General features: G+C 49.5%; 2 protein-coding genes across 11 annotated transcripts in view; one reads left to right on the forward strand and one right to left on the reverse strand.

The window, feature by feature from the left end:
- ZDHHC7 (zDHHC palmitoyltransferase 7) overlaps positions 1-4,634 on the forward strand; it is a 27,043-nt gene extending 22,409 nt beyond the window's left edge. For 6 of the 7 annotated variants that reach the window (XM_078063809.1, XM_078063810.1, XM_078063811.1 and 3 more), the window contains 4 exons: positions 489-585; positions 1,057-1,138; positions 1,841-1,971; positions 2,619-4,634. In XM_078063809.1, coding sequence (XP_077919935.1) covers positions 489-585; positions 1,057-1,138; positions 1,841-1,971; positions 2,619-2,795 — 487 coding nt within the window. In that variant the 3' untranslated portion in view covers positions 2,796-4,634. The remainder of the gene's footprint in view (positions 1-488; positions 586-1,056; positions 1,139-1,840; positions 1,972-2,618) is intronic. The other variant, XM_078063813.1, reaches the window with a different exon arrangement.
- CRISPLD2 (cysteine rich secretory protein LCCL domain containing 2) overlaps positions 482-12,615 on the reverse strand; it is a 124,328-nt gene continuing 112,194 nt past the window's right edge. The window contains exons 15-16 of one of the 4 annotated variants that reach the window (XR_013444450.1): positions 12,486-12,606; positions 482-6,197 (exon numbers count right to left, since the gene is read on the reverse strand). Coding sequence is in view for 1 of the 4 variants with exons in the window: in XM_078063806.1 (XP_077919932.1) it covers positions 12,555-12,606 (52 nt within the window). In the remaining 3 variants the exon portion in view is untranslated. Of the gene's footprint in view, positions 6,198-10,858; positions 12,607-12,615 lie in introns of those variants that run through there. The other 3 variants (XR_013444449.1, XR_013444448.1, XM_078063806.1) reach the window with 3 other exon arrangements.

Here is a 12,615-nt window from a genome sequence, read left to right on the forward strand (position 1 = left end):
CCGGGCGCCCACCACTGCAGGTACCTCGGCCCCTCCCCAGAGCAGCCCGGGCACCCACCACTGGAGGTACCCCGGCCCCCTCCCCAGAGCAGCCCGGGCGCCCACCTCTGCAGGGACCACGGCCCCCTCCCCAGAGCAGCCCGGGCGCCCACCTCTGCAGGGACCACGGCCCCCTCCCCAGAGCAGCCCGGGCGCCCACCTCTGCAGGGACCACGGCCCCCTCCCCAGAGCAGCCCGGGCGCCCACCACTGCAGGGACCACGGCCCCCTCCCCAGAGCAGCCCGGGCGCCCACCTCTGCAGGGACCACGGCCCCCTCCCCAGAGCAGCCCGGGCGCCCACCACTGCAGGGACCACGGCCCCCTCCCCAGAACAGGAGGCCCTTCTCGGAGGCCTCTTGCCAGCACCTAATTCTGTGTATTGGATGCGTGAACTGGGGTTGTATGTTCTCAGAGCATGGAATACTGAAAACCAGACTTCTCCTTTTCAGTATTTGCAAAAGATGTATTCGGAAAATGGATCATCACTGCCCGTGGGTGAACAACTGTGTAGGAGAAAAGAATCAGAGATTTTTTGTGCTCTTCACTGTGAGTAAAAGTACTTGTGTGGTGACTTAAGTTGAGTGTTCAATTCTTTAACTAGAATCTTGTCTGGAGCAGGTGAATTTATTCTCACATCAGACCACTTTCTCTCCAACCTTTTCTCTGGGATTGAAATGATAATACCGTACTGTCCTTGGCAGGAAGCAGTAAATGTTGCTTGTGTGACTGTTTTAGGTGTTTTATGCGGTTTCGTTCTCTCTGATACCTTGAGTCACAGTTGCTAATTAGGGTCTTGCCGAAATGTGTTAGGACTCCCTTCCCTGCTGCGTGTTCTGGGGGATTGTGCTCCTTAGTGTAGTATGACCCTGGGCGGCAGCTGTGACCTGCTCTGATGGATTCCTCCCCTCATTAATCTACTGATGATTGAAATGGAAGAGAAAACACGCTGACGTAGATTTTGCTCCTAGAAACACGTGATGGCTTCCTGGTTGCTAATGAGCTTCTCTCTTGTTCCAGATGTACATAGCTCTGTCCTCAGTCCACGCTCTGATCCTCTGTGGACTCCAGTTCGTGTCCTGTGTCCGAGGGCAGTGGACTGGTGAGTCACGCTGTGTGTCCCCTTCTCGTGAGCACATGCTGTCGGGTAAAATGGGAAAAGCCAGAAGAGAAGATGTTCCAATCAATTCCTAGATCCCTTTAGTGAGGAGTACGGGTTTCAGGTCTACGGTCTCATGAGTGTATTGAAGCCACATACGCACGGTCCTTGCTTAGCCACGTAACAGTTCCTGCAAAACATCTGTGCGGAGTTTAAGACTACCTGGAAATGAGTGTCGTTCTGCCAGACGTTGAGTTTGCTTTCTGGTTAGCTAGCTGGGAATTCAGTGTGGGCCTTGAGTTACCGTATCGGAGCAAACTGCAGCAGGTGCAGTAAGGTGGGCACTGATCGCCCCTCCCTAGACAGGCCAGCAGGTCGGCCAGATGCATCCCCTGGGGGCTTGTGCGGAGCAGGGTGGGGACGCGGGGCTGTCCTATCTCCTGGCTTCCCTTGAAGGTCAGCGCACAGGTACAGCTTTCCAGAAACCTCGGGTGAGATGGGAACTGCTGACCAACAGCTGGTGGAGTGGGTTTGTGCCCAGAAGGGCTGACTGCCTCCGCCCCGCGGTGACAGTGAATGTGCCGTTGACAGGCAAGCACGATGGTCCGCTGGGCCTGGTTCCGGGGCTGGCTCCACGAGGATTCTTCTGTGAGCCGAACACGATGCTCTGGGGCCCGCTCACAGCCCGCTTTCTCTTGTTCACAGAATGCAGTGACTTCTCACCTCCGGTGACTGTAATCCTGTTGATCTTCCTGTGCCTTGAGAGTCTTCTGTTTTTCACTTTCACTGCAGTTATGTTTGGCACCCAGATCCACTCCATATGCAACGATGAAACGGTACGCTTCCTTCTCCGGCACGCCTGCTTGACGTTATTTGGCTTGAGTAAATGGGCAATCCCAGGGTCAACAGCAGGTGCGGGCGTACTAACTCAGGAGCTTGATAGGACAGGTTCTCTGTGTTTGTCCTTCCTGTCTTTGTGTGCGGTGCAAACTCAAGGATCAGTTTGATTTGAGAGTCAGCAGATCCGGGCAGATAGAGCCAGGCCGATTCCCAGGTTCTAGGAGACCCAGCCCCCCCGGAGCAGCTATGTGTGAGGTGCCGCGAACGAATGGCCTTCATGCCTTTGAACTGTAGATCTAGAGCAGGCACTTGATAAATATTTGTAACAAATGCAAAAAAGGTTGGTGGCCTGACCCCAAGGACTGGCTCCTTCCCGCCACCGCCGTGGCTGCCCGGGCTGGGTGCGGGTGGCCACTTGGCCGGTGGCTACAGCCCGCAGGCGCTCAGGAGGCCGGGGGGCTGGCACAGCAAGGAGGGTCTGCTCTGCTGGCCACCGAGGGCCCACACGTCGCCAGAGCGTCTGGCTGTCACGTGGAACCGGATTCCAAACTCTGGTGCTGGCTTCTCTGCTGTGAGCACAGGCCTGCACGTGGTGGGGGTTCCGCGGGGGCTGCCGCCCACCTGCGATCCTCTCTGCTTCCAGGAGATCGAGAGGCTGAAGAGTGAGAAGCCGACGTGGGAGCGGAGACTGCGATGGGAGGGGATGCGGTCTGTCTTCGGAGGGCCCCCCTCCCTCCTCTGGATGAACCCCTTTGTCGGCTTCCGGTTTGGGCGGCTGCAGACCAGACCCAGGAAAGGGGGCCCAGAGTTCTCTGTCTGAGGCCTCATCATGCCGGAACTTGTCAACAGACTTTAAGTTATTTATTTGGGGTCTGAAAGGGTATCAGCAGCTCGCCTGTGATCATGAGGGCAGACGGAACCTACACAGACCAGCTGCTTGCAGCAAGCAGAGTTTTCTATATTTATAATCACAGATTGCAGAATTTCGAAACCAGTGACGGGGGGACGCTCTGGCCAGTTTTCGCCTGTATGACTAACGAGAGGTACGTGGCCACGTGAAGAAGCCAAATGTCATTATCTTCCTGCACAGTTAGGATTTTTGTTAAGAACACTTCGCATTTTCTAAGAAGTTGTGTGGGATATTCCATGGGTGATTAAAATCCTGTGTATTAAGCTGCTTTTTTCAATCATGAAGAAAAAAAAAAAAGTCAATCCAGTGAATAAGAATTCTCCAGCTAATGGTTTCAGGGTGTTCCTGTTGACCCTGGGCTTCATTAGTGCACTCCCTCGAGCAAGAAGGGGCGTTTACATAGAAACACATTTTGGTCTCAATGAGCTCTGACACTTTGCACTGAATGTGCAAAAGAACTGTGCACTGAACAGTGAAGGTGGCTTTAGGTTCACTCCCACTGCCCTGGAAGAGGGGTGCTTTGACCCTTTCAGCAAGTCTGTGTGTGTGTGTGTGTGTGTCTGTGCGTGTCTGCGAGTGTGTGTGTGTGCGTGTGCATGTGTGCTTTAAAATTGGCAGCGTTGTTTAGGTGACATAACAGGTAATAGCTGCGGGCAGCCAACGAGCTGTTTTTTTAGAAACCGACGTTTCAGGGAAGAGGGGAAAGCTGCCACGGGACAAGGCCCCGTGGGGTTTACTATGAATGTATTGCATTTTGGAGAATATCTTGATCCAAAGAACAATCACTCCTGTGTGGTCCTTCGTTGCCCTCCTGTTTTAACTTTATTTTAAAGATCTTGGGTGCGTGAGGGCCTTGGAACGGACGTGGTTTTTTCCCAGCCAAGTCAGCAGTGTATGGACGGCACCTCAGTGAGAGGACAGTGAAGGCTCATGGTGGCCTAATACTTTGTGCAGCTGGATGTCGTTTTGGGTGTGGAGGAGGACGGGCCTGGCCACGGTGACTCGCAGAGAGAGACAGCTGTGGGCCTCTGGGCGTCACTGAGAATGTGAGGGGACCCCAAGGCAGAGCCCCTGGACTCTGAGCCTCACTCACTTGCAGAGAGTATTCAGGATGTCAACAGCTTTATTTTTTGTATCATTTATGTTTCTCTACCCACGTCACAAGCGATAAAACAGGACCTTTGGTGCAGAGCTTAAAATGCTATCAGAAAGCAAACAGCTCCCCTCCTTGGGGACTCGCCTTAAACTTGGCCTGGTCTGTACCTGTTCTGCGGGACTCGTGAGGAAGCGATCCATGACACAGTCCAAGTCTCTCTTGCGAGCCTGCCTGCACGCTGAGAAGAGTTGGTGTTTCCTTCCTGGCTTTGACGCCGTTCCGTTCATCTGTGAACTGTTCTGTTTCTGTGGGAATTAATCCGTATCCTCTCCTAATCAGGGCTTCTGCCACTGCTGCTGCAGATCCCCAGGGGGACCTACCCGAGACACAGCTGTTGCCAGGTGAGCAGAGCTGGGGAGGTGTCTTGGAAATGGACCGAGTCTCTGCACACATGTGTGAGCCATGGGGGAGGGGCCGTGTCCCTGCCAGAGGGACAGGCCCGAGGGGGACCGGACACGACGAGTGTCCAGAGGTCGTGTTGCATATTCATTTGCACATCTGTTGTCTGGGGTGGACTTGTGTGTTTGGCTTCAGTGTGAGGCTTTTAAAATGTATACCTGTTTATCAATAAAAACATGGTCGAAGTGGTTGAACCCCGTGAGACTTGGCAAGTGTGTGCAAATCAAGTATCCTTGACTTTCACCTCTTCAGCGTCATTTTATGTGAAATAGTTGCCGCTGACAGCCCCAGACAGCTGGGTAAGTGGTGCAGGTCCTCACTGACCGTCAGCACCAGCAGCCTGGCTGCCACCGTCCCTGTCCCAGAGCCCCGAAATGCTCTGGTGCCCTGCTGAGTGGTGTGGGCTGGCAGGCGCTGCCCTCCCAAAATGTGCCCTACCCACGTTTACTGTCTGCTCGAAGTCGATGCGTGTCATCCAGCTTGACTTGATTCAAAGCATTCCTGTCATTTTTTTAGTGCACTTTGAAATAAAAACAATTTAAAAAAAATCTCTCTCTTGGATCGAGAATCTCAGGCACCTACAGCTTCATTCAACAAACCTAATGTTTGTGCTCGAGGGAGCCGAAGGGCCGTGAAGGGAGCGACGGTGCCGGCAGTCCGACCGCCACGGCAGGAGGACCAGCAGCTGCGCGCACGCCCACTGTGCCCGCCCGTGGGGATGCCGCCCGCACACTCTCGCACGGGGTGCCTGCTGGCGTTTCGGATGTGCCGGGGCCCGGACACACAGCCCTGAGCCCGGCGGCCAGGCCGGCAGCAGCTCTCAGGCTTCTGTTTGTGCAGGATTTTGCTGCCACATTCCCAGTCTTCCCCCACTAGGCTGTGAGGGTAGACTCCTTATCTAGAAGTAGGACGTTGGCGTTAAGATGGATAATGGCAATATTACCCAAATGCGAAGGTGGCTAAATCCAATCTTCTAGTGTATGTGAACTCGGTTTGGCTGCTTCAGCAGAGAAAAGCATCCTGTAAGGTGGCCCAGAAAAAGCACCTGAAGAGGGGGGTGCCCGTCAAATCCACAGTGGTTCCAAAGTAGCATTCCGGTGTGCTCGGTGAAAGGGTGAGCTACCTACAGTCCTGACTGGGGACCAGATTTAGGACGTCAGTGCTTCTTATCCAACTGATAAGCAGAGACAGCCTGAAGACGCAAAGGGAAGATACGCTGACGTCATCTGTGGCTGTTTTGCTTTCGATCTGCCAAAGGAAGCACAGCTCGGCTGCCAGGCATGATGGGAAAGACCGGGAAATTCTGCATTCCCGGGGACCCGTGGTTTCCCAGGATTCCTGGCCTGCTCCCCCTCCCCTCCCCACTCACCCAGCATGTTCACAGCCTGACATTTTATTCCTTATATAGTTTATGAAGGCTAGATAAAAAAACTAAGCCAAGTAGGGTCCTGTGACACACAGTTTCCCGCTTTTCCTAGAGCTAGAAGAGCGGTGTGTGCCCTGGTCCCCACTGCTAGGTCTTCCTCTACCCCAGCAAGCCTCTCCGGTCCCGGGGTGGTTCTGCCTGGCCTCCCCGACCCAGTTCTGCTCCCAGAGCCCGGCTTCTCCAGGGGTGCTGCACAGCCGTCGTCCTGAAGCACGTGTGTTCAAGCCCCCCGTTCCTGGGTTCCACATCCGGATCCTGCAGCTGATGCAGAACATTCTCTGCTGGTTCCTTGAAAAGGGTTGTTATCAGTCAAGGTTTTCAACATGGTGGCCTGTTGGAAAATGCCTTTATTCTACCCTCACCTTGGCTGACGGACTGTGTAGCCAGATCCCGGGTTCTAGTTTTGGTCTTTTCATTCCCTGTTGGAAGCGCCATCCCATCGTCCGCCCCCACCCCCAGCCCCCACCCCAGCACAGCCACTGAAAGGGTCTGTGCCCCTTCTTCCCATGTTTGGCCTCATGTGTCTTTGCCTGTGTTTTCAACCACAGGAAGCCTTTTTGTCCTCTTGCTATCAGATCCTCAGGTGTCCCCGTGGTTGGACTGGTGTGCGTGCACCCCTCCTGTCCCAGACACATGTTTTTCAGTCCCAGCAGGTGTGCTGTCGCACATCTTCAGGAACTCCATCCTCTCCATTTTCTTGTTTTCCTAACTCTTACAGATTGAATGTTGCACTGCCTAGACTGGTCCTCTGATTTTCTTAACTGTCTATGCTTTGTTTTCTGAAAATAGTCTTAATTTTGTCTTCTAGCTGAGTATTTGATTTAGGCTATGATAGTTTTAATTTCTAAGGGCCCTTTATTAGTTCCTTTATCCTTATTTTCTTTCTTAAACACACACACACGGCTTTTTAAAAAGTGGGTTTAGATTCCCAGCAAAACTGAGGGGACGGTTCAGTGGGTTTCCATATGCCCTCTTTCCCCACTATCAACATCCCCCACCAGAGGGTACCTCTGTCACAGTTGATGAGCCCACGCTGACACATCATCACCCAAAGCCCATAGTTTACATTAGGGTTCGCTCTTAGTGTTAATTCAGTGGGTTTGGAACAATGTATAATGACAGGCGTCCATACACAGAGTATCTTCACTGCCCTAAAAAAGCCTCCTCAGCTCCACTTAGTCCTTCCTTCCCCTCCACCCTGCCTGGCAGCCGCTGATCTTTTCACTGTCTTCATAGTTTTGTCTCTCAGAAAGAAGGTCATCTAGTTGGAATCTTACTGTACGTGGACTTTTCAGATGGGCTTCTGTCACTCAGTGACAAGCATTTAAGTTTCCTCCATTTCTTCACGGCCTCATAGCTCATTTCTTTTCAGCGCTAATATTTGATTATTGTTGTGTGCCACAGTTTATTTATCCACCTCCTCAAGAGCATCTTGCTTGCCCCCCAGCACTGGCAGTTATGAACAGAGCTGCTAGAAACAGCTACATGCTGGTATGGACCTAAGTTTTCAACCCCTGTGTGTTCTGCCAGGACTTGTAGTTTCCGGGTCTTCTGTTTGAGTTGATGTTTGTGTATGTGGGAAGGTAAGGGGTCCATTTTCATTCTCCTGCATGTAGATAACCAAATTTCTCAACTCTACCATTTGTTGAAGAGACTGTCCTCTCCCCATCATATGTTTTTGGCACCCTCTGTCAAAGATCAGTTGACCATACATGTCTGGGTTTATTTCTGGACCCTCCATTCTGTTCCGTTGGTCTATATATCTGTCTCTCTGCTGGTACCATACTGTATTGATTCCTGTGGCTTCAAAATATATTTTGAAATCAGGAAGTGCGATCGTCAGCTTTATTCTTTGCTCTCATGATTGATTGGCCATTTTTAGTCTTCTGTGGTTCTGTATGAATTTTAGAATTGTTTTTTCTAGTTCTGTAAAACATGCCATTGGGACTTTGATGGGGATCACATTGAATCTATAGATCAGTTTGGGTAGCGTGAACATTTTAGTAATTCTTCTTCCAATCCATGAACATGGGATGTCTTTCCATTTGTGTCTTTCATTTCTTTCATCAATGTTTATGGAGTTTTTCACTTCTTAGTTTATTCCTAAGTATTTTATTCTTTTTTATGTAAATGGGATTGTTTCCCTAATTTCCTTTTCAGGTAGTTTGTTGTTAGTGTATAGACACGTGACTTTTTGTATATTGATTTTGTATTCTGCAACTTTTATTAAATTTATTAGCTTTAACAGTTTTAATTTATTTTTGGAGGTTTTTTGCTTTGTTTTGGGGGGGAATCTTTAGAGAGTTTTCGATATATAAGATCATGTTATCTGCAGACAGGGATGGTTTTATTTCTTCCTTTCCAATTTGGATGCATTTTATTTTTTTGTGGTTAAGTGCTCTGGTTAGGACTTCCAGTACTATGTTGAATAAAAGTAGTGAAAGTAAAAGGCATCCTTGTCTTGTTGCAGATTTTTACTGCTGAGTATGATGTTAACTGTTGGCTTTTCATACATGATCTTTATTATGTTGAAGTACTTTCTATTTAGAGTTGAGAACTTGGTTTATTGTTTTTAAGCATGAAAGGGTGTCGAATTTTGCCAGACACCTTTTCTTCATCTGTTGAGATGATTGTGTGATTTTTATGCTTTATTCTGTTAATGTAGGTGAATCACATGAATTGATTTTTGTTTGTTGAACCATCCTTGTATTCAGGGGAAAATACCACTTGGTCCTGGTGTATGCATCTTTTAATGTGCTGTTGGATTTGGTTTGCTATTGTTTTGTTGAGGATTTTTATATCTGTTTTCATAAGGGACATTGTTCTGTAGTTTTCTTGTAGTATCTGTGTCTGGCTTTGGTGTCAGGATAATGCTGACCTCACAGAATGAGTTTAGAAGTGTTTCCTCCTCTTAAATTTTTTTGGAAGAGTTTGAGAAGGATTGGCCTGAATTCTTCCTTCAGTGTTTGGTAGAGTTTACTAGTGAAGCCATCTGGTCCTGGACTTCTATTTGTTGGCGGGTTTTTGATTACTGATTCAACTTCAGTATTAGTTATAGGTCTGTGAAGACTTAATAAAATCAGAAATGAAGGAGGAGACATTACAACCAATGCCACAGAAATAAAAATGACTATAGGAGACTATAAATAATCATATGCCAACAAACTGGACAGCCTAGAGAGGATGGACTCCTGGAAACATACAACCCACCAACTGGACAGCCTAGAGAGGATGCACTTCTGGAAACATACAACCTACCAAGACTGAATCACGAAGAAACAGCACACCACTTACAAGGCCAGACTCAATCTGCAGGAGTGCTCCGGGGGGCAGGTGTGTTAGTGGCACATCTTTATCTTGAGGAAGGATTTTGTTGGGAGGAGGGACTTGAGACCTCAAAGTGATAAAGAAGCAAAATTCAAACTAAATGAAATGTTTGGGTTTCATTATGCTTCCTTTTACTGCATCCCCCCCCCCTTTTTTTTTTAAAGATTTTATTTATTTATTTGACAGAGAGAGCAAGAGAGCACAAGCAGGGGGAACAGTAGAGGGAGAGGGAGAAGCAGACTCCCCACTAAACAGGGAGCCCGATGCGGGGCTCGATCCCAAGACCCTGGGATCAAGACCTGAGCTGAAGGCAGACGCTTAACCATCTGAGCCACCCAGGCGCCCCACCCCCCCTTTTTTTTTTAAAGATTTTATTTATTTGAGAGAGAGAATGAGATAGAGAGAGAGAGCATGAGAGGGGGGAGGGTCAGAGGGCGAAGCAGGCTCCCCGCCGAGCAGGGAGCCTGATGTGGGACTTGATCCCGGGACTCCAGGATCATGACCTGAGCCGAAGGCAGTGGCTTAACCAACTGAGCCACCCAGGCGCCCCATCCATCCCCTTGTTTTGATTGTCATCCTTGAGAATGTCATGCGGAATGAACTAGGAAGGAGGAAACATAGGCACGTTCACAAGCCTGCAGCAAGACACATGAACCTCCAAGAGCTTTAAAAGAAAGGGGCCACAGGAACGTTGGCAAGGTTGCAGGTCTGACGTGAACGTGGTCACTGCTTGTTTTCCAAGTAACAAACAACAGCAACCAGGTAAGGCCAGACAACTGCAGAGATCCGCAAGGACCTCACTTCATCCAACTAAGGAGACTTGGGCCCTCCATTCTCACCCCACCTCCCTTCTCGTGTCCATCAGCCCGGATCCTAAAAATACCTGGCCCACTGTGCAGCCCCCTCTCTCTGGACCAAGTTGGGTGGCGGAGCTTTGCCGTGTGGATGTGATTTTTTTCAGTTCTGGGATATTCCAAAGAGATGTGACTTTGCAGGCTGATCAGATGGGAGCAAGCATGTACACTTACTGGGGCCCCCAACGCCCCTTGGGTTCTTCTTAATAGTAGTCCCACACATGAAAACCTGTAAAACTGCCTGCCTTGCAAGGCCTTATTCTTGTAAGAGTATCGCCAGGTTGTGCAAAGGCATTCTATTCAAGTTACTCCAACATTTTATAAGTTCTGAACGAGAGCTGCTCACACCGTAATGTACATACACGTTCCCTGGCATCTTGGTAAAGGTTAGTTTCTGATTCAGCAGGTCTGGGGTGCAGCCTGAGATTCTGCATTTATCACCGAATCCTGGTGATGCTAATGCTGCTGGTCCACAGACCCACACTTTGAGTAGTAAAATCTAAATGTCAGCCCACATGGGAAGAGTTAATTTGCCCTTGGTAGCTACTCAATGAAAGTATTAACCATTTGACCAACACTGAAATATACTTGCATAAGTAAAGAAGACTGTCTTCTGCTCTCCTGTCAGGATCATAACTGTACACATACACACCTTTGTAAAGTCAGAACAGGAAGGACACATAGAAAAGTGAAAGCAATTGGACTTGTTGAGGTGACAAGCCTTTTGTAGAATTTCAGTTTCAAAGTGGTTATATGTTTGTGGAATCAGCAATTAAAAGGAAAAAAGTACTCAATCCAGAAAGTAAACCACTGCTTTGAGCTGTTTATCGTCTACTCTAAAAAGTGTTAGAACTTAATCATTTTGGGAAGAATTTATGGCTTACTGAGAAAAGCCTGGAGGTTGATAGAGTTCACGTAGGAAGTTGGCTGAGGGACAAAGCAGCTCTTACAATTATTTAAGCAGGAAACGATTCAGTCAGTGGAGACTGGTTCCTTCCGTGGTGTCATCTGGGAGGTGAGAACCGTTTGTCCTTCAGAGCCACCACGCTGGCTGCTCTTGGAGTTGGGTGGTGTCACTGTGCCGCGGCGGGGTGCATTCTCTCTCGGCATGACTTTGACCACTGGCCCCAGCCCAGCCATCCGAAAGAGGGAAGTCATCCAGCTGGGAAGGCACCTTCCTTATCTGAAGGACTGTTTTAGGCCCCAGAGGCATCATCGAATCAGCAGGGAGGTTCCCAGGGGACCACTTGAAAGGAAATGGTCCTCTGGGTGCAGAAGCTCTCCATAAAGACACGGCATTTTTTTTGACTTTGTGGTCAGCCTTTGCTGTGTCCCAGGCATGACCTGCAAGATGGCCTACCAGCTCTGAAATCCCCTCTTCTGACAAGCGCCGGGCTCAGCATGCCTGTGTGGATGGACGGGGACACTGTCCACCTACAGAATGACCCTCTGACAAACCAGCTCATCTTCACCTGGCCAGTAGAATTGGCTTGAGTTCCAATAAAAGCTCCCAGGGCAAGGTTTAATAATGACAGTGACCACCAGGACACCATTTCGACACTTCTGGTTTCCAAAATGCCCTCCTGTCCATGATCTGATTGCATCTCACTATAGCCTTGAGGCAGATAAAAAATGCCCATTTCATAGACCAAAAGACAGGCTCCCTGAGGTTACTGAAGTGCCCCAGTCCTCACAGGGAGGGCAAGAGGAGGATCCCATATGGGCATTCCGGCTAGAATAAAACACTTTTTCTAATTTACCTCCTCCTCTGTTTTTATTTTCTAATTACTGAGTTTAAAAAGTAATTTTAAAAAACCCTTTTTGAGTAAATAAGTCAAAAACAGTAACATAAATTGCAACCTTCACTGAGGTTATTTCAATAAAATATTTTTAGTAGCGTTAGAACTGCAAAGTATATCCTGAAAACTTCATTGTTGTTTCCAGGCTAAATCATGTCCCCCTGGGCACTGGAGCAACGCCTGTCCGTGTCCTCGTGACCCCTTCCCTCCAGGGAAGCCTTTGTGCTGGTCTTTATACGTTTGCAGGTGCAGGGCCCAACCCTGAGATTTCTGGGCTCCGCCCTGACATTCAGACCCTGGATTTTTAGTGTCTGGGATGTGTGTGTCCACAGCTGAACACTCCCTGGCTCAGACTCTAAACCTGCCTGATCTTTTCTCCATGAGCTTTAATGCAAATCCTGGGGGGCTGGGGGGACGGAGCTGGGTCAGTGGCCAGGACATGCCCACCACGGTGTCCGTCAAAGCCTGGAGGAGCCAGCTGCGGAGAGAGGGAGGGAACTCAGGCCCGGAGGGTCCCAGGCGATGACTGGGAGAGGCTGGTCTGGAGCCCACAGGTGGCACAAAATGACCATTTTATGTTTAATGTTAACATTGGCAGTTTAATAATAATGTGAGAAGCTGGCTGACCTCGCAACTCACCTGCTCATCCAGAAGCAGCTCACAGAACTCCAGGAGGACCAATTTCTGCCACTCACAGGCTCACGAACGTCACCTTGGTGGCCAGGGCCCTGCGCCAGTGGGCGACCCAGGGGTAGGGAAGCTGAAAGAG

The sequence above is a fragment of the Halichoerus grypus genome, chromosome 15 (genome assembly GCF_964656455.1).
Source record: "Halichoerus grypus chromosome 15, mHalGry1.hap1.1, whole genome shotgun sequence".
Taxonomy (NCBI): Eukaryota; Metazoa; Chordata; class Mammalia; order Carnivora; family Phocidae; genus Halichoerus; species Halichoerus grypus.